General features: G+C 40.3%; 1 protein-coding gene across 7 annotated transcripts in view; it reads left to right on the top strand.

Annotated features, from left to right (window-relative positions):
- Enpp2 (ectonucleotide pyrophosphatase/phosphodiesterase 2) overlaps positions 1 to 20,122 on the top strand; it is a 109,955-nt gene that overhangs the window by 38,147 nt on the left and 51,686 nt on the right. For all 7 annotated transcript variants that reach the window (XM_090339313.1, XM_090339312.1, XM_090339318.1 and 4 more), the window contains exons 4-9: positions 866 to 991; positions 4,295 to 4,355; positions 5,116 to 5,213; positions 5,397 to 5,476; positions 6,941 to 7,060; positions 16,184 to 16,239. In XM_090339313.1, coding sequence (XP_090195439.1) covers positions 866 to 991; positions 4,295 to 4,355; positions 5,116 to 5,213; positions 5,397 to 5,476; positions 6,941 to 7,060; positions 16,184 to 16,239 — 541 coding nt within the window. The remainder of the gene's footprint in view (positions 1 to 865; positions 992 to 4,294; positions 4,356 to 5,115; positions 5,214 to 5,396; positions 5,477 to 6,940; positions 7,061 to 16,183; positions 16,240 to 20,122) is intronic.

Below are 20,122 nucleotides of genomic sequence, written 5' to 3'. Positions count from 1 at the left end.
CCCTCCCTCCCTCCCTCCCTCCCTCCCTCCCTCCCTCCCTCCTTCCTTCCTTCCTTCCTTCCTTCCTTCCTTCCTTCCTTCCTTCCTTCCTTCTTTTTCTTTCTGTCTCTATCTGCCTGTCTGTCTCCTTCCTTCCTTCCTTCCTTCCTTCCTTCCTTCCTTCCTCCCTCCCTCCCTCCCTCCTTCCCTCCCTCCCTCCCTCCCTCCCTCCCTCCCTCCCTCCCTCCCTCCCTCCTTCCTTCCTTCCTTCCTTCCTTCCTTCCTTCCTTCCTTCCTTCCTTCTTTTTCTTTCTGTCTCTATCTGCCTGTCTGTCTGTCTCTCTTTCTCTTTCTTTGCTGTGAGCAAACTCTGGGCCTCCTCCATGCGAGGCAAGTGCTCTACACTGAACCACAGCCCCCTTGACCTTTGTATTGCTAATGCTTTTCAGAACTTTAACCTTTGGGCCCATCTTTGGCAGGAAGAGACAGTTTAGTCATGAGCTTAAATCAAGACGATCTAAATTTAGTAAAGATACTTCTAAAACAAAGCAGAAGGTGGGGAAGATGACTACAAGGGTGGATATGTCCATCACAAACCTCAGACACTCTGTGCTGGGACCATTCAGGAAGGATAGGCACACTTGGTTTTTCTGGGTTCTATTTTCCCCCAAAGAGGTCAACTGTACTTTGACTGTGCCCTTTGATTTGAAAAATTAGAAAGTCGATCTATCTGTAAATATCTTCTCTGCCTCTGGTGGACTGAAATTGCACCAGCTGACTCAGTGGTGTGGGATTTGAGCTCCTTCCATTGGGAAACTCTTGGAAACAGTTGTGGCCTCTTTCATTTGTGTGCAGCCGTGAAAGTGTCTTACTGTGATGATTTCAGCTCGTGGCTGGGAATGTAGCAAGGACAGATGTGGAGAAATACGAAATGAGGAAAATGCTTGTCACTGCTCTGAGGACTGCTTGGCTCGGGGAGACTGCTGCACCAATTACCAAGTGGTTTGCAAAGGTACAAGACGTTGGATTGGCTTCATGTTTGGCTTATTTATTTGTGATGGTTTAAAAACATCGGTTTCAACCTTATGTTTATTCCTTTAAACTATCCCCCAGTAGTTGTAGAAAGAGGTTTCAGTTCAACATGTCAGTTTATAAGTATAATAACACATCTTGATCAGTGACACCCCTTCACCATTCTTCCCCATCTCTCTCAACCCCACCCAGCCCTTCAAGTTACCTGGTTCCATTTTTACATATGTGCATTGGATATGATGATTCCAATTGGCCACTCTTTCCTTCCCCCCTGCTTGGCTGCCCCCTTTCCTTTGACACTCCGTTCTCCCCAGCCGCTGACAACACATATTTCAGCTTCCTAGTATTTATGTTGTGAAATGATAAGATAGTTGTTGAAAGGAATTCCACCACTGGAATCCTCACCTGTGTATACCATACACTGGCCAATTTGGTTTGTGTATATATATACATTGGCTTCCAGTCTTAAAGAATGAAAACACTTGAGGCGCTCCCAGAACTCCTGGGTACCACAGATGCAATGCCTAGATGTGGATTTTGGAGGAGGAAAGGAGCTGCATTTATTTATTCTCCTGTGTTTCTTTTTTAGCTTTGTTTACTTCACATTTCAATGACCTGAACTAATAAGGAGATAAACCACCTTCCTCAAGTACATTAAACCATAATTATTAAGAGATTGCTTATATTTTCTATCTTTGTTTCAGAGCAGATTTATTAGAAGCAGAGCCTAAGAGAGGCTAACCCATGGGGTCTATTGAAGGACCAAGGATGCAGGATGGGAGGGAAGGGGTGGGGATGGAAGTGAGGATGTGGTCCCAGGTAAAGGCTGACCTAGGACCTGATGGCCTTGGAAAGTGAATCCCAGAGGCTCTGGGAGGAGGGGGTGAGAATTTTGCACCCAAAGCCACAAATGAATGTGTATTAATTTGTATGGCTAATACTTGAATGCTAGGCTTCTATTATAATAGTACTCATTGGCTGAAGAAATATAAAACATATAGTTATTGTCTTTAAAGAATTTAAAAGGCCCATACCTGCCATCTATAGCTGTTTGTGAATTCATCAAATTTGTGTGTGTGCATGCACATGCATGTCTGCATATGGGTGCTAGTATTAGAGCTTAAACTCAAGGCCAGGGTATTGTCTCTTAGCTTTTCTGTTCACAACTTGAGCTATACCTCCAGTTCTGTTTTTTTTTTTCCTGGTTAGTTGGAGATAAGAGTCTCATAGACTTCTCTGCCCAAGTTGGCTTCAAATGAGAATTCTCAGATCTCAGCCTCATGAACAGCATTAGCCACTGGCCTCCAGCTCATGCCTCTTTATGGTTTATGTTACTTCTTAGTTCCTACATTAAATATTGCTTCTTAACTCTGACATGGCATAGTTAAGAGGAATTCCTGCTTAAAGTTCTCAGGGAAGGGCTGGTGTTGTAGTCTGGTAGTTGAGTGTATACCATGCCTCGAGGCCCAGGGTTTGATCAATCACTATAGGACAAAACCAAACCAACAAGATCAAACCAGCAATATCAGAAGATTTTATGGAAAAAGTGGTTAGCCCTGAAATTTTACAAGTGTTTAGCTGTGGTAAAATGCTGCCATATTCATGTCTCCCCTTTCCAAACAATTATAGTCTTGTAAGTTTCTCTGACCTAACTATACTATTTTTTATTTTAGTTTATTTTTTGTTGGTCATTGGGTTTGAACTTTGGGCCTGGGTGCTGTCCCTGAGCTCTTCAACTCCAGGCAAGTGCTCTACCACTTGAGTCACAGTACCACTTCTTACTATGTTTATTTTTATTTTTAAGGGCAAAATTGACTTAGTGTAAGAATTGATTTTCCTTTCCTTTATAACTTAACTGGGCAGTGTGCTATCATGAAACCATAGAAGTATTAGAAGAAAATTTAAGGAAGGAAAAGAAAGATATTCTTAGGTAGCATTGTCACTAAGTATGAAAGCAGCCATTGCTGATTCAGTGCTGCAATTCTAGAACTTTGGGTTCCCTGGGCTACTACATGTTTGGTAAAGTATGTATCTTAAGGAGCATAGTACAGTAGTCAGATTTGTTTTGATCCTAGGAGACTTCTCGTGTTCTTTTCTGCCGAAAAACTGTCTTTTGGTCTGTTCTGTGAGGCCATAGCAAAATATTTGAACTGCGTGCTTTGAAGAAAAAAGATGCTTCTTTAGTTTGCAGTTTAGAAGGCTGGAAGTACAAGCCCAGGAAGCCCACGTGTTTGCTCTTTAGTGCTAGCTTTCTAGCTTCCTCCGAACATGGCAGATTGTATTACGATCTAGAAGGGAGCTGTGAGGACCCTTGGAATAACCATTCATGTGAGAACTAATCCTGACCTAGGAAACGAAGTTTCAGGCATATGAACTTTGGGGGACACACCATAGCATAAATTTTTTCATTTTAAATATGAGCCCTTTTCTGTGTGTGTGTGTGTGTGTGTGTGTGTGTGTGTGTTAGAGCTTGAATATATTGCCTACACTCTTGCTTAGCTTTTTCACTCAAAGGATGTATTCTACAAACTTGAGCTATGATTCTACTTCTATTTTTGTCTTTTTGGCTGGTCAATTGGATATAAGAATCAGATTTATCTACCTGGACTGACTTTGAACTAGAATCCTCAAGGTTGAGCCTCCTGAGGAGCTAGAATGATAGGCCTGAGTCACCTCCACCTGGATTTTGCTCTCTATTCTTGTTAGAAGGAACTCAGAACAGACTTGAGCATCTGTTCTGTTCTTAGATATGAATGGAAGATAAGAGTGGAAGACAGCATTGACTTTTATTTATAAATTTAACCACACTCACTGGAAAATAACCTCTGTGTTTCACTTTCTCCTGGTCATCTCTTCATATCATAAGCCTCTTCCTTTTTCTGAAGGGAATGTTGTGTCATGCTTTCTATGGCTTTGAAATCTTCAGTGGCAGAGAAAAGAATGTTCTAACTAATGACCAAACAGTTTATTTCTGGAGGGATACAAACATGAAATTTTGTTCACTGACGCCACTGTTTTGTTTTTTTTTTAATCTACAAACCATGTAGACTCTGAAGGCTTGAATAAACATCACTTGAGGTTATTAAATCTTAGCTTTCCCACCATGTATGGGTGTATTTTCAAAGGCAAACTAGACACGGGGCTGTATTTCAGAATGTCTTTTTAGCTAGTGTCTCATCACAAGTATCAAACAGGGCACAGATCCTGAGCTTGCATGTGTCAACCCCTGGGTGACATTCCTAATTAGACTTCACAATCAGTGTTGTCACTTTTTTCCTTGTAGGAGAATCACACTGGGTAGATGATGATTGCGAAGAAATAAAGGCTCCCGAGTGCCCAGCCGGGTAAGTGCTCTCCAAGAATATTACCAAGTCTTCTATATTTCTTGTTAAAATATCACAAAGAATGGATGGGTACATTGGTTCTAAGGGATAGCATTGACTGAAAACTCTTCTGAAGTTAAAACCTATCCTTAAGCTGTGACAGGAGAGGTAGCTTTACCTGTTGGACATACTGGGGTCTGAGTAGCCCTATGGTTCCATCCTAGATGAACATTTTAGAACATGCATCTGTTTATAGAAATATTTCTGGTGTTTTTTGTTTTTTCTTCAGTATTTCCTCTTAGAGGTCTTTTAAATCTTAGTTGAAGGGTAGGAGGGAAAAAAGAGATGTATAGAAATTCTAAAAATCTGTTACCCAAGAAGGTAAAACCTAATAGGAACTTGATTCACCTGCGATCCTGCCTTGCTGGGAGTTAGCAAATGAAGCACCATCTCCTAAGTCAAGGACGGCCATCATCAAGGAAACTTCACAGACCTTTAGAATGCTCGGCATCAAATACAGTTTTAAAATATATTTGGTCTTTCGATATATTTTTGTGTTAGGCAGCACAGGGTTTGGTGTCTTTATTTTTTTTCCTCTCTTTTTAACCTTAGTGAGCCATTTGAACCTCTCTGGGTTTGAGGAATTTGTGGCAACAGTTTCTTACTGTTTTATATGAGCTCAGGTTAGCCAGGCTCAAATGATTGATCCCAATTATCAAGAAGGATGACAATGAAAACTGTGGCAAGACTACTTCTAAGGCTTAACCCATCACTGTTTAAGGTTTGCTCGGCCTCCATTGATCATCTTCTCTGTGGATGGCTTCCGGGCATCATACATGAAGAAAGGAAGCAAGGTGATGCCTAATATCGAGAAGCTGCGTAAGTCCTGCCCCTCCTCTACCTGATTGTCCAGGGTGTAGACTGTGAGGTCAGGACCTGCTGTTTCCATTGTCTTTGGTGGTTGGAAACACAAGAACAGAATGGTGGCATCTGCAGTGGGTTTTCTATACAAACTGATCCCTGTTGATTTTCTGGTCCTCATGTCTGGCATGCTTGTTCCAGGGTCCTGTGGCACACATTCTCCGTACATGAGGCCTGTGTACCCTACAAAAACCTTCCCTAACTTATACACTTTGGCCACAGTAAGTAATTGTCTCTAATGATAGATGTTCAAAAGTCTAGAGAGACTTGGGAGGGGAGCGTTTTAAAACTGTGTTCAAAGAAATCTTTCTTCTTCTTTCCTTATCTGTGTCAGCGGTTCACAGCAAACACCTTTTACAAGGTGATGGGTGACTGAACTTTATTGCCCTGTTGGAACTACAGCGTTTTTGAGGTGTATCTCTGTGTGTGCGCGCGCGTGCGCGCGCACACACACACACACACACACACACACACACACACACACACACACACACACTCTAAACCTCTCAAATTCCAAAAGGCTTGTTCTTCCTTTCTGAACTTGCAAATTCCAAAGGGCTTGTTCTTTGTTCTTTCTTTCTGAACTTGTAATAGTTGATTTCAGGACTGGTGTGTGTGTGTGTGTGTGTGTGTGTGTGTGTGTGTGTGTGTGTGTGTGTGTGTGTGTGTGTATGTGTGTGATATTGCATTGCATTAACAACTACACATACATCAATGCACACTGACTCTTTAACATTATATAGGAAAATAATATATTTTATGTTACCAACCTAAACAATTAGCTGTTACTACTTTGCTAATTAGCTGTTAATGTATTGTTCATTTTGAAACATGTTTAAGTAAACTCCATGGAATTATTTTAGGCTTTATATCTTGTTTATGTCTTGGTTCTTAAGAGAAATTAACCTTGATTGCAATCCAAATTTGAGCCAAAAGAAACACTAGTGCTAAGTTTCCTTATCTGTGTCACCTCTTCCTGTGCTATGCTTCTTGCTGTGTGATGCTGGACATCTGTTGCCAGGGCAACACTGACCAAAATTTCCCATCACTGTGATGGTGCCAGTGCTAATACTTGTGTTCTCATTCATTTTTTCAGGTGCTACCAATTTTACTTTACCTTCTTTCATATGTAGTCTCCTCCTCCTCCTCCTCCTCCTCCTCCTCCTCTTCTTCCTCCTCTTCCTCCTCCTCTCTTCCTCCTCCTCTTCTCCTCCTCCTCCTTCACCTTCTCTTCTTCCTTCTCCTCCTCCTCCTTCTCCTCTTCCTTCCCTCCTTCTCTCTTTCCCTCATTCTCTTCCTCCTCCCTCCTTTTTTCTTCTTTATTTTGCTTTGAAGGAAGAAATAGAATTTAACTTAAAAAAGGAAAGTAATATTTGGAACTGGAGGAATCTTTGGAGATGAATGCATACATGGCAAACTAGATTAATAATATAAGTCATTTTATTATGTGACAACAGTTCAAAATTAAATGTTTGATTTTTATAGTTCTGCCAAGTTTCTCAAATGACATAAATAAGTAGCTGATCTTTATCTTTGCTTAGGACTGATATATGGTAACAGCATATATGTATCCTGACTAACTTTAGAAATTTAATCTTACTATAAAACCTGTGATAAAAACATGTGTATCAGAACAAATACATGAAAGCTATGTTGCTTTAACAATAAATTTGCTTTGTCTCAAGGGTCTGTATCCAGAATCCCATGGGATTGTTGGCAATTCCATGTATGACCCTGTGTTTGATGCCACCTTCCATCTCCGAGGTCGAGAGAAATTTAATCATAGGTGGTGGGGTGGTCAGCCGGTAAGTTTTGCACTTTGTATGTATATGTTTTGAAACATGTCATCTCTGAATTTGCTATCTGTGAAAAATATGTAATTAACTTATACTTGGAAATGTTGGTCTTTTGATGTCATATATATAGAGAGAGACAGTATATGTACTTATGTGTAACATGTGTGGGTAAGGCAATGCATTTGGATTGTATTTGTGCATGCATATACTTGTGTAGACATTCAGTTTACATGCCAACACACAGATGTGTCTAGATGTACATATGTAAGAATGGGAGATGATAAACATCTTTCACCAAGATGTTAGTGGTAGAAATGATACCATAAGCTGAATTTCAGAAGCATCCAACTAGTCAGATCTGATTAATGGATCATATTTGAGGATACAGACAAAAAATCAAAACGAATGTTTATGTCTTTCTTGATATTTGGGGCCATAATAAATGGAAATGGAGAAGCTTTCTAGAAAAAAGGAACTCTCTACAACCCACAGTAAATCCATGACATCTTTTAATTAATCCCTTTGTGAAAATTGTGCAAGTTAACGATAACAAGTAGACATCTACCTTGATCCTGAGACAACAAATTAATACTTTCTGATCAATGGCTGGGCAGAGTACCAAAATGGCTGTAGGTGGCTTTTACCTGGTGATTTCCTGTGAGGGCGAATGATTAGGTGACCCTGGTCTGCCTTGAACAACGCAGTGACGTAAGAGCTGTGGTGGCTGAAGGTGTAGTACAGGCTTGAGAAGGTTCTGAATCACTGCAGGAACTCTCCAAGGCTGACAGGGTCACCCAGACACATGTAGAGAGGATGAGAATTGACTCTGTGTCATGCAAACAAACCAACCAACACTGAAAGACTGAGAAAACTCTCTTTACAGTAGACATTCTGATTTGTTGTCTTTATTCTTTCTGGACTTCCAGAAGTCCACTCAACCTAGGTTGTGATCATACTGAAATTTATCGACTGGGTCGATTTCTTGCCAAGTTTACTATAGAAGAATAGTTGATGGGGGCTGGGAGTTTGGCCTAGTGATTAAGTGCTTGCCTAGTATGCATGAAGACCAGGGTTCGATTCCTCAGTACCACTTGCATAGAAAAAAGCCGAAGTGGTGCTGAGGCTCAAGTAGTAGAGCTCTAGCCTTGAGAAAGTCCAAGGACAGTGCTCAGGCCCTGAGCTCAAGCCCAGGACTGGCAAAAAAAAAAAAAAATTGATGGGTAACTAAGACAATGGGTATTCAAACTCAAGCAGGCAGTTGTGAGGTGGTCCTTTGTAATAGTATTATCATGGAAGTCACCTTGCCCTATGAAGCTCCAAGAACATCTAAGTGACCAGTAACTTTATCTAGTTGGATTGCCTTACTCTTAGTGTTGACATAAGGTTTCCTCTGGGATAGTGTGACTCACAGCAGAAGAGTCCACACTTGCATGAACGTGTGCAGACCAGAGCTGTGGGAATTGCAAATCTCTCCATGAAGCAAAGCTTGTTTCAGCTGTGCCTCATTCCTCCCCATGTCTCTAAAGTTGACACATGTGATCAGTTTCCTAGTGCTGACCAACACTGTTGAGGAAACTGGTTTGTATTTCTGTCCACCATCTTCATCAGATGGGCGTGGTTAGAACTCTAAAGGCCATTGCAGCTCTAACTTACAAATCCATTTTATTGAAATATATTGGCCTATTGAGCAAACATACAGACAGAAACTGTAACCTAGGCATAAGTAGAAAAACGATAAGAAACAATGAATAAAACTTGTTCAGGCTCTTATTCAAGCCACTGACTGAGTCTTGTACATTTCACAAAGTCACTAGTGAGAAAATAATTGGAGTAAAGAAAATATTTATAAAAATCTTAGACTGGTAATTAAATTTATTTTTACTGAATGATGAAATGTAAGACATTTGGCCAAATATTATGAGGCACTGGATTAAATGGTGAATGAGCTACTTCTTATCCTTGTTAAAAAAAACCCACATTGGAGTGAGACAGTTTACTGTGTTTATCTGAGGTGTTAATACGTTTTTTTTGTTTTGTTTCTAAAACAAGGTTCAGCTATGTAGCCACCTTGACCTTTCGAGTCTCCTGTCTTCTCTCTCAAGTGCTGGGATTATAGGGATGAACCACCATACCTCGCTTCACCTGAATATTTGAAACTCACTATTAGTCTTACAAAGATAATTTTTTTCTGTAGTCTAATTTTGTCTTTTTAAAATCAGACACAGCTATTTTAGCAAACTCCTAATCTGCTCATTTCAGAACATACAGTAATAGAGAGGTTATCATTCACTGCCTGATCCTGCAGATCTCTTTTTTTTTTTTTTTTTTTTTTTGGTGGGTCATGAGGCTTGAACTCTGGGCCTGGGTGCTGTCCCTAAGCAATTCAGCTCAAGGTTTCCTCCCTACCCCTGAGCCACAGCCCCACTTCCCATTTTCTAGTGATTAACTGGAAATAAGAGTTTCACATTCTTTAGTGCCCAAGGTGGCTTTGAACAACCTTCTGCGGATCTCAGCCTCCTGAGTAGCTAGAATTACAGGCGTGAGCCACCACACCCAGCCTCACATGTATTTTAAAGAAGTTCCTTATATACATTTCTCTGAAAATTCTCTTAGCTATAACCCCGCAGTTTCGGGTAGAAAACTCCATGAAGTAGTTTAATTATGTTGGATCTCAAGACTTAATCCAGGGCCCAGCACATTTAGGTGTCACATGACTCTGTGCGGCTTGGCTTCCCTGCACTTTCTTCTCAGGTGGACTTAGCCTGTGCGTCCTCTGGGGTAGCAGACAGGGTAAAGAGAGTACAGGACGTCTCCCCCTCCTTGTTCACTTCTTCCTTCTCCCACAAAAAAATTCTACCAGTTGAATCATGTCCCAGTCGTGTGTATATGTGTGTGTGTGTGTGTGTGTGTGTGTGTGTGTGTGTGTGTGTACGCGCCTGTGTATATTTTTCGGATGGAATCTCATGCTTTTGTCCTAATGACCTAAAAACCACCTGTCCTGGAGCTCAGATTATAGGTGTGAAACACCACACCTCACCCAGGATTCTATCTTCTTCTTAGTCTTGGCAGTTCTGTGGCCGTCTTGCGGCAGCTTCCTCCAGCTTTCTCCGGCTCCTGACTATAACTATCTGGACAGCAGCTGAGTGCTTCATGGCCTGAGTGCAATCCATGGTCTTCGTTCACATTCTCAGCATCTCCGGACTCTAGGTCTACTTCTGCGGATGCAAGGCTGCCCCTGGCCTCTTCAGATTCTAGTTACCCTTGCGCTATGATTTTGAATGCTAAAGAAACAGAACATTTTTTTTCTTGAAAATAACTGCTGGCCGGGAGTTTGGCCTGGTGGTAGAGTGCTTGCCTAGCAGTCATGAAGACTGGGGTTTGATTTCTAGGTACCACATACATAGAAAAAAGGAGGAAGTAGTGCTATGGTTCAAATGGTAGAGCACCGGACTTGAGGAAAGCCCAAGGACAGTGCTCAGGCCCTGAGTTCAGTCTGCAGGGCTGGCAAAAAAAAAAAAAAAAAAAAAAAAAAGAAAAAGAAAAGAAAAGAACTGCTAAAGGATACTACAATCATAATTATGTTTAAATTTTATTTTTGCTTTTTCAAAGCTTCTTGTCTCATAGTGGTTTTTGATGACAATGTTTAATTTATTCCTGAAATCATGGTAAGAGGATTCAGTGTTATTCTCATTTGTTCTATTTTGAAAAATAGCATTCAGGACATTAATGATGAAAGTTGGGTCCCCAGATACAAAACAGCAATGGCTGAATGTTGGGGATTAAAGGCAGGAAGCCTTAACTCTGTTTTCATAGATGTTCTTGTTTTTCTTTTTCTATTTTTTTTCCTTGGTTGGTCATGGGGCTTGAACTCTGGGCCTGAGTCCAGCCCCTGAGCTCTTCAGCTAAAAGTTACTGCTCTACCCTTTGAGCAACAGTGCCACTTCTGGTTTTCTGGCAGTTAATTGGAGATAGTCTCACTGACTTCGGTACCTGGGCTGATTTTTGAACCTTGATCCTCAGATCTCAGCCTCCTGAGTAGCTGGGATTACAGGCGAGAGCCATTGTTGCTCAGCTTTCTTTTTTTCTTTTTTAAAAAAAATAACCTATGAGGAAATTTATATTTGCATTCAAAATTAGAGGTGCCATCTGATTTCTTTGAAGGAAACAGCAAGTCTTCCCTCCCTTCTTGCTGTCTTTTGTACAGTCTTAGAAAGTTGCTTTTTACTTACTTTTTTTTTTCTGGAGCAACATTTTTGTGATTTCTTTTCTCTCTTGGAAATTATTTAAGTTCCATGGCCTGAAATATTACATATATACATATTTCTTTGAGAATATATATCAGAAAATATATTTTCAGGATTTACACACAAAGGCATATATCACATATATATTCTTCAAAGGAATTCCTTAAACAATTTATAAAACTTAAGAACTTAAGTTCCAGTCTTGAAGCATTTGTTAAACCTTGGCAGATTCTTCTAAGATTTTTAATGTTTTAGTTGTTGTCTATTTGAAGTATTCTTAGCTATTTGTTTGGGGAGTGTGATTAGAAAAACAAAACACAATCTTTTAGAATATAAGGTCAACTTGTCTACCATGAAGTAAGGAGAATTTTCTAGCTTCTTTTTAAATTTTTTTCAGAATAAAGATACTCATACTCACACCTCTGCCCTCTCTGCCCCCCCCCCCCCGCCCCTATTTTTTTGGTCAGTTGTGGACTTGAACTTGGGGGCCTGAGTGCTGTCCCTGAACAATGTTGCTCTACCACTTTGAGCCACAGCACCCTTCCCAAGTTTTTTGGTAGTTAATTGGCAATAAGAGTCTCAGGAACTGGCTGGCTTTGAACCACCATCTTCAGATAGCAACCTCCTGAGTAACTAGGATTATAGGAGTGAGGCACCAGTGTTTGTTTTTTCTCCACCTTTTTTTTTTTTGCCAGTCCTTGGATTTGAACTCAGGGCCTGGGCACTATCTTGGACTTTATTTTGCTTGAGGCTAGCACTCTGCTACTTCTGGCTTTTTCTATGTATGTGATACCGGGAATCGAATCCAGGGCTTGATGCATGCTAGGTGAGCACTCTACCACTAGGCCAAACTCCCGGCCATCTCCACCCTTTTTGAGATAAGGTCTTTTGGTTACACCAGCCTGCCCAGAAATTCACTGTATAATCAAGGCAAGACCAGGATTGCCTTGAATTCTGGATGCCCCTGCTACATTCTTCCAGGTGCTGAGATGGCAGTCATGTACTGCCAGCCTTCATTTATCATTTACATTTTAGTTTCGCTTTATTTTCTGATGATGAGGCTATTAATTCCCCAATACATTTTTAGAAGGTACAGAAAGGTATAATGAAAACATTAGTTTTGCTATCTGAACAAATGATTTATGCTGATAAAAATTGCAAGCTCTCATATCATCCAGGAGAGTATTTGACAGTTTAGTCAGAAGCATTCTGGGAGGAAGGGCTTACCATTAAATATAGAGTATGAACAGACTGTGGAGGGCAGGCTGTTCCAGCCTTGTGGCAACTTTGGCCCATTCCTTAGGGTTTCAGTCCTTTTTTTATATCCTTCATGATATTGGGCTAAGTTCTAGCAGAATTATTCTAGCACTCATTTTGTCATATTCTTTCTGAGTGTGCATCTGTTTAAATATTGCAGAAACCTCTTCTGAATTTATAGCTGTTCCTGGGGTTTCTTATTGTCCAGATGTTAACATCAGTATGTGTTTTTTTTTCTTTTCCTTTTTCTTTTTGCCAGTCCTGGGGCTTGAACGCAGGGCCTGAGCATTGTCCTTGATCATTTTTGCTCAAAGCTAGCATTCTGCCACTTGAACAGCACCACTTCCAGTTTTTTCTGTGTATGCAATTCCAAGGAATTGAACCCAGGGCTTCATGCATTCTAGGCAAGCAGTCTACCAACTAGGCCACATTCCTGGCCCCTCAGTATGCATTTTGTAATACTATTATGGAAAATGTAGCATCATGATTTGATACATTTGTACTTTTTTCCCTTTAAAAAATCCCAGCTTATTCTCTTTTATATGTGTCAAATATTGCTTGGTACAGTTTCCTTGGAAATAGCAAGGCACTAGCTTTTCTAGGAAATTGTTTGGATATGAATATACTAAGCTGAGTTGGTGAAATTTGAGTGTAAAAATAGGTCTTGTATTACATGAAAGTGCCTTCTATTGGAATTGCTCTCTCTCTCTCTCTCTCTCTCTCTCTCTCTCTCTCTCTCTCTCTCTCTCTCTCTCTCTCTCTCTCTCTCTCCCTCTCTCCCCCCCTCCCCCCTCTCTCTCTCCCTCCCTCCCCCCTTCTCTCCCTCTCTCCCTCCCTCCCTCCCTCCCTCCCTCCCTTCCTCCCTCCCTCCCTCAGTCCTCCCTTGCTTTCTTGCTTTTTGAGAGAACTGTAGGATGGTCGGCACTTAGTTCCAGCTCATCTTCCTGGAGTAAACATTCAGGAGTAAACACTGGTTGCAGCATGCCAAGACTGTTCATAAAGTAGAAGTATGATCTGGATGGAACCAGTGGGAGACACATGGAGCAGTCTGAGGTCCCTGTCACTCTGTCATAATCCCAGAGAACTACAGATCTGGACCAAACAGTAGCCAGGGATGTGAAGTGAGGGTTTCACCTCTCTTTGGTTTGTGAAATCCATCAGTGCTCAGAGCCCCAAGGGTTTGAGAGGCTCTGTGTGCTCCCTCACCTAGACCTCATCTACCAGCTGCAGAAGCCGTGCATTTAGGGGAGAGGATTTCTAGATGTCCCAAGGGAGTCAGGGATCTTGCTTTTAGAGATCTGCAACCCAGGCATGCATTTTTGAAATCATGGCCATGCTCCCAAGCTACTGGATTCCCCACTTCTCCAAACTATGTGTTTCCACCAAAAAGAAAGTTTGTCACTGGAGTTGTATAATATTCCTGCAGACTGGATGGCATGAAACCAGAAATAAACAGGCTACAATTCCTAAATTATTTTTGCTTTTGTCTTGTGGCAAACAACTGTTGTCTGTCATTTGTCTTTATAGTATTTCTTTCCTTTAAGTGAAAGAATTCTCATAGGCTTCTATTCAAGTGTGACCCTTGCTACTCAAAGTGTGTATGTGTGTGTGTGTGTGTGTGTGCACATGTGCATGTACATGTGCCTACTCATGAAGATACTGGAGTCTGAACTCAGGGTATGGATGCCATCCCTGGGATTTTTGTTGTTGTTGTTAAGTTTTAACTTAAAATTTTTTATTGTGGGACCGGGAGTTTGGCCTAGTGGTTAAAGTGCTTGCCTAGCATGCATGAAGACCCGGGTTCGATTCCTCGGTACCACATATAGAAAAAAACCCAGAAGTGGTGCTGCGGCTCAAGTGGTAGAGCTCTAGCCTTGAGAAAGTCCAAGGACAGTGCTCAAGCCCAGGACTGGCAAAAAAAAAATTTATTGTAAAGGTGATATACAGAGGGGTTACAGTTACATAATTCAGTTGCATTTCTTTTTGAACAGTATCACCCCTGCTCTTGTTCGCTCATTTTTTTCCATTCTGTCCCCATCCACGATTGTCTATTCATTTTCAAGTGTCTAGTGAGTGTCACGGCTGCATTTGTTCACCCTTGTCCCTCCATTTCTGTGCCTTCCTTACCCTCCCCAAAATGGCAACAAATGAATTAAAAAAACCCATTTCCATTTCCTGGAGTTCATTTTGATAAATATTATTTTTGTGATCAGATGCACATAGCTGTTGACCTTTGTGATAATCTCGAAGAATATTCTCCTTTGCTTTCACTCTGTGTGAATGCTTGATCTTTTTTGGTGAAGGCTATAATACTTGAGCCACTCAGGCTTTGGGGAATGGGAGCTTGGGGGTGAGACAGGTATGGTGGTTAACTGGTTATAAGAGTTTCATGGACTTTCCTTCCCAGTCTGTCTTCAAATTTCCATCCTCAGATCTCAGTCTTCTGAGTAGTTAGAATTACAGGCATGAGCTACCAGTGGCTAGCCCCTAGGCTAATTTTAATGTTCTCAGGATAACTAGATTCCATTTATTGCATTGTTGTTTAACAATAGAGACTGAAATTGACTGAAATTTATATTTACCAAATGCCACTACACTTTAAAGTTTATGGACTTTAAACAGTAATTCACTAGTCTGTAGCCTAATCATATGGACTTGAATATATTTATATTCTAAAGGAAATTGAAGACCAGAGAGTTAAGTATAGAGACTTGTTAAATATAAAACTCGCTATTCTATACTTGTTTGAGTACAGAGATTTACAGGATGAGGGGGGACTATGAAAGATGACAGGGGGAGTGAATTTGATCACAGTACTTTGTATACATGCAGGTAAACACTACAACGAAAACCCTTTGTATAGTTAGTTTATGCTGATTAGGAAAAGAAACTTGATAGAAACCCTTGCGGTTTCTGGTAACAGAAGCCAGGTTTAAATCCAGGCTGTTTGGTGGCAGAGACTAGATTCTGAACTCCTACAATCCTTTGTCTCTGCTGATGTGGAAACTATGCATAATATTTTTTAAAAGCTCTCATGAAAAGTGACTTCATCTAACTTCCCCTAGAAACTTTCCCCTAAAATCTTACTTAAAAAAAAAAAAAACTAGCTGAAAATTACAGGAAAAATCCAGATTAAAATTTTCTCTTTGCCTCTCTCCTTCCTAATCATCTAGTTTTAGACAAACAAGACAGTCTGGGTCCTAAGATTCTGACATCTGGGTGCAAATTGGGGCACTCCTCTGTAAGGCTTTTGCAAGAAAGGAAACATATGGCTTCCTTCTGAATCCTTTGATGAGCAGAACCCTGCCACATGAGTGAAATGTTCAAAGCACTTATCAGAAAATCCAGGTACAAAAGAGACTTTGAGATGAAGTATAAGTTTTAAAACAAAATGTCACTGGAATCATAGAAGAGATTTTGAGAGCTTTAATAGGGAATGTATTGAATAACATTTATGGAAATAGTAATTCTGACTTCCAGATGTGAGAAAAAAAGGTTGCAAATAATGTGAAATTTATGGTGCAGCGTGAGTAGGGTATAAAATATCAGATCTAATATAGTTTAAAACCTTCCCTCCTTCTTTAACCAAAACTCAGAACTCAATTTAAGCCTCTTATATTTTCCTTATTAGCTATGGATTACAGCCACCAAGCAAGGGGTGAGAGCTGGAACATTCTTTTGGTCTGTGTAAGTCACTTTTGTTTTGTCAATGTTTATAAAATTATAGTTATGATTCAATGTATGAAACATCAGTTCAGTATTGATTTCAGTGAAGTGTAAAATATCAAACATTATGGTATTTGCTGATTCTTATTAACTTTTTGGGTATTTTTTCTGAGATGATTTCTCTGTCCCTCTTCATCCTCCAATTTCTCTCTCTCTCTGTCTCTCTCTCTGTCTTTCACTCTCTTCCTCTCCTTTTGATTTTACTTGTTAAATGAAGAAGGTTTTATTTTCTTCTACCTATCCTTTAGTTCTCACTCTTCCTCTTTATGGGATTTTTGGTAATGTTTTGGGAATCTATATTTGGGAATGTATATTTCTCTTAGATATTTTAGTATTGTAGCTTGGATTATCATTTTCTATAAATACAACATGCCATGTTTATTTTGGTTTACAGATTTAAAAATTGAGTGTGGTTTTAGGCAGCTGGGGAGATGATGGAGTGGTATAGAGGTTGGAAAGTTCCAGACAGGAGACTTGGGTGGGGAAGCGTCCACTTGTCCCCCCATTTTCCCACCAAATACCAAGATATCTATAATAACATGGCACTATTTCTTCCCACTGTAGGAGTGATAGGAGGTTAGTATACCCAATTTGAATGTTTACCTCTATAGAATGATAGGAGGTTAGTAGTCAATGTTTGTTTTATAAAGTACTCAATAAAATTGTTAACACACTGATTATTTTTTAAATTATTATTTTTTTAAAGACTCAGGTATGCTAATGGACAGACCTCCCCCTTCTCCTCCTCCTCCCCCTCCTCCTCCTCCTCCTCCCCCTCCTCCTCCTCCTCCCCCCCCCTCCTCCTCCTTCTTTTTGCCAGTCCTGGGGCTTGAACTCAGCACCTGAACACTGTCCTTAGGCTTCCCTCAAGGCTAGAGCTCTACCACTTGAGCCACAGAACCACTTCCACGTTTTTCTATGTATGTGGTACCAAGGAGTTGAACCCGGGTCTTGGTGCATGCTAGGCAAGCACTCTACCACTAGGCCAAACTCCAGGCCTCACACTGATTATTTTTAAGGCGCCTTAGTAAAGAAAGAAATATGTTTCACCTTTCATGGAGATTTTAGTCCCACGAAGATGTTCTTTCCATCCTTTTCTTTTTTAACCATCTAACCAGCAGTTTCCCTGTTCACCTCTTACACATTAACAAACATCTGACTATTCTGGAATAGCCGTGTGCTTGGAGCAATCACAGGTTCAGATTAATCCAGAATGCAACCACGTATATTCTCCAGATTTAGGAACAAAGGTAGCTTTTTCAGATTTGAAAGGCTAAATTGAATTTGGTTGGGTGATTTGAAGCTAAGACAGAGTATGCCTTTAACAGTATTTTTTAAAAGAGGTTTCTGAGTTGGAGAAATGAGCAAGGATATGTTAGAAATGACACTGTTTAATGTAGGCAGTGCGCGGAGTTACTAATTTAATATTACGCATTGCCTTTCTTTTTCCCCTTGAACGTCACTGATGCTTCTATAGAAGGGATTTCTTTTGACCCTGCAACTCATTTTTTTTTGGAAGAATGGAGAGGAGCCAACAGCATAATTAATACTTAGTCCTCACCCTGCCCCCCCTGAAACTGCTGTAAGGCTTCCTTGAAAAGGCCCAGTGTTCTGGTTTCAAATGACAATTTTTTCCACCCATTTAAAGCCACTTATAAGAAGCTGGCTTTGTGTGCTCCAGAGATGTCAGAAGTTTTGCTTTACTTCTCCAATTATTATCTCTATGTTCTGGAAGTGACTTGGATTCATTTAGCTTCTTTCCTCTGTTCCTTTTTTGAGTTTTTAATAAAAAAAGTATTATCAAACTTCCAGTTGTCTAAGAACATCCATGCCTAGGAAATTTACAGAGTAAATTCTGAAAAAGAAAATGAAATCTAAAACTAGATCCAAACTCTAGTCTGATACTGTTTTGCGGGCTACTTTTTAAACATGTTTCTAGATGGCAAGCAAGAATTATATTCTTGTTTTAAGCCGGGCGTGGTGGCTCATGCCTGTAATCCTAGCTACTCAGGAAACTGAGATCTGAGGATCACAGTTCAAAACCAGCCTGGGCACTAAAGACTGACAGACTCTTATCTTTAGCTAACCACTAGAAAACCAGAAGTGGTGCTGTGGCTTAAGGGGTAGGGCAGTAGTCTCAAGTGGAAGAGCTCAGGGATAGCACCCAGGCCCAGAGTCCAAGTCCAAGCCCAATGATCGACCCCCCCCAAAAAGAATTATATTCTTTTTTTTAATGACAATACTTCATTCCAAATTCATTCTCAGAAGATGCCCTATAACTTTCTTTACACGAATCACCTTCAATTCACATTTAAAGGCTCAGCTATGAGTTATTTAGATTCAAGTCTGTGACTCATAGGATCATGAGATCACCTTAGAAAAGTGATTTAATCACTCAACAAACTAATTTCCTCATCTGTAAATGAGAATTATAGTACCTTCATCACAGGGTACTGTGAATATAGAATAAATTATTATTTATTAGTTATCATTTAGTTTTAACTATAATTTATGTACTATTTAATATACTTATTAAGGTACTTGGTACACAGAAAACAGCCAATACATGGTATTTAAGAAAATTTACATTTCTTCCAACGTTGGCTAAGCAATGTGTATATATCCTAAGGCAATTTGTTCCCCTTTATCACCAAATACCTAGTTTTTTCCCCCCTTTTTCTTTTCAGAGGATGTCTAATGTCCTTGCCTCTTGATAAAATTTGCAATCAGTCAGTGGTGGACACAGTGGTATGGACTGAATATATATTTGTATTTTTTTGGCCCGCACCCTTGTTTCTCTGAGTCAAATATATTTGTATTGTCTCTGAATAGTATCTGAAGCATTTATGTCTAATGGCCATGTCAATTTTTTTTTCAGTTGTGGGACTTAACTCTGGGCCTGGGCATTGTCCCTGAGCTCTTCAGCTCAAGGCTGCTGCCCTACCCCTGGAGCCACAGTGCCACTTCTGGTTTTCTGGTGATTAATTGGAGATAAGAGTCTCAGGACTTTTTAGTGCCTGGGCTGGCTTTGAACTGCAATCCTCCGATCTCAGCCTCGTGAGTAGCAAGGATTACAGGTGTGAGCCACCTCGCCCGGCCAGCCATGTCATTTTTATCTGAAACTTAGAAATTACCTTTTCTAACTCCTCATTTAAAAGATTAGAAAACCAAGGGCCTAAGTGGTTTAAATGTTGCATGTAAGGATTCACTCCTAGGGGACACTCAGACCTTCTCTACATCTTATTATGCGCACACGTGCATGCACATGCACACACACACACACACACACACACACACACACACACACCACCCTTGCCCATGAAGTGATAACTACCTGCTTATCTTCCTCAAGAAGAGGAAAGACATTTCTACATCAGGGCCTTTTTGGTAACTGTGTCCCATATCTTCATTTGTGTTTACAAACATACTTTAAGTGTAAATGTCTGCATAAATGGACATACCATCTTTTAGGCCTGTGAGGCCTGCACATGATGGCAAAAATGAATGTTTTTCTAAACCCCTTCTATGTCAGCTCTTTACACGTATCATCCCTCTTAAATTTTGGAACCATTTTATGAGTAGTTCCTATTATCATCATGTTACAGAGGCACAGGAAACATCAAAGTCTTACCTCCAATGCCTGTAGGACCCAGAATTGATACCTACACTTCTTGCTCCTGAGCTGGTGTCTTTAAATCTTATTATGTATTATGTCTATCAAAGATACTAAAGGAAGGGCATTCTAATCTGGAGAAAAATTTCATTAGCTTGTAATTTTCCATCAGTGTTAGGAATCCATGTTTGAGTAGCTTCTAGGCAGGTAGAGATATATGCTTAGAATGAA

This window comes from Megascapheus bottae, chromosome 9, assembly GCF_031878675.1.
Source record: "Megascapheus bottae isolate mThoBot1 chromosome 9, mThoBot2.hap1, whole genome shotgun sequence".
NCBI classification, from domain to species: domain Eukaryota; kingdom Metazoa; phylum Chordata; class Mammalia; order Rodentia; family Geomyidae; genus Megascapheus; species Megascapheus bottae.
Note: the sequence above shows the minus strand (reverse complement) of the source record. Positions and strands in the feature narration are given on the sequence as shown.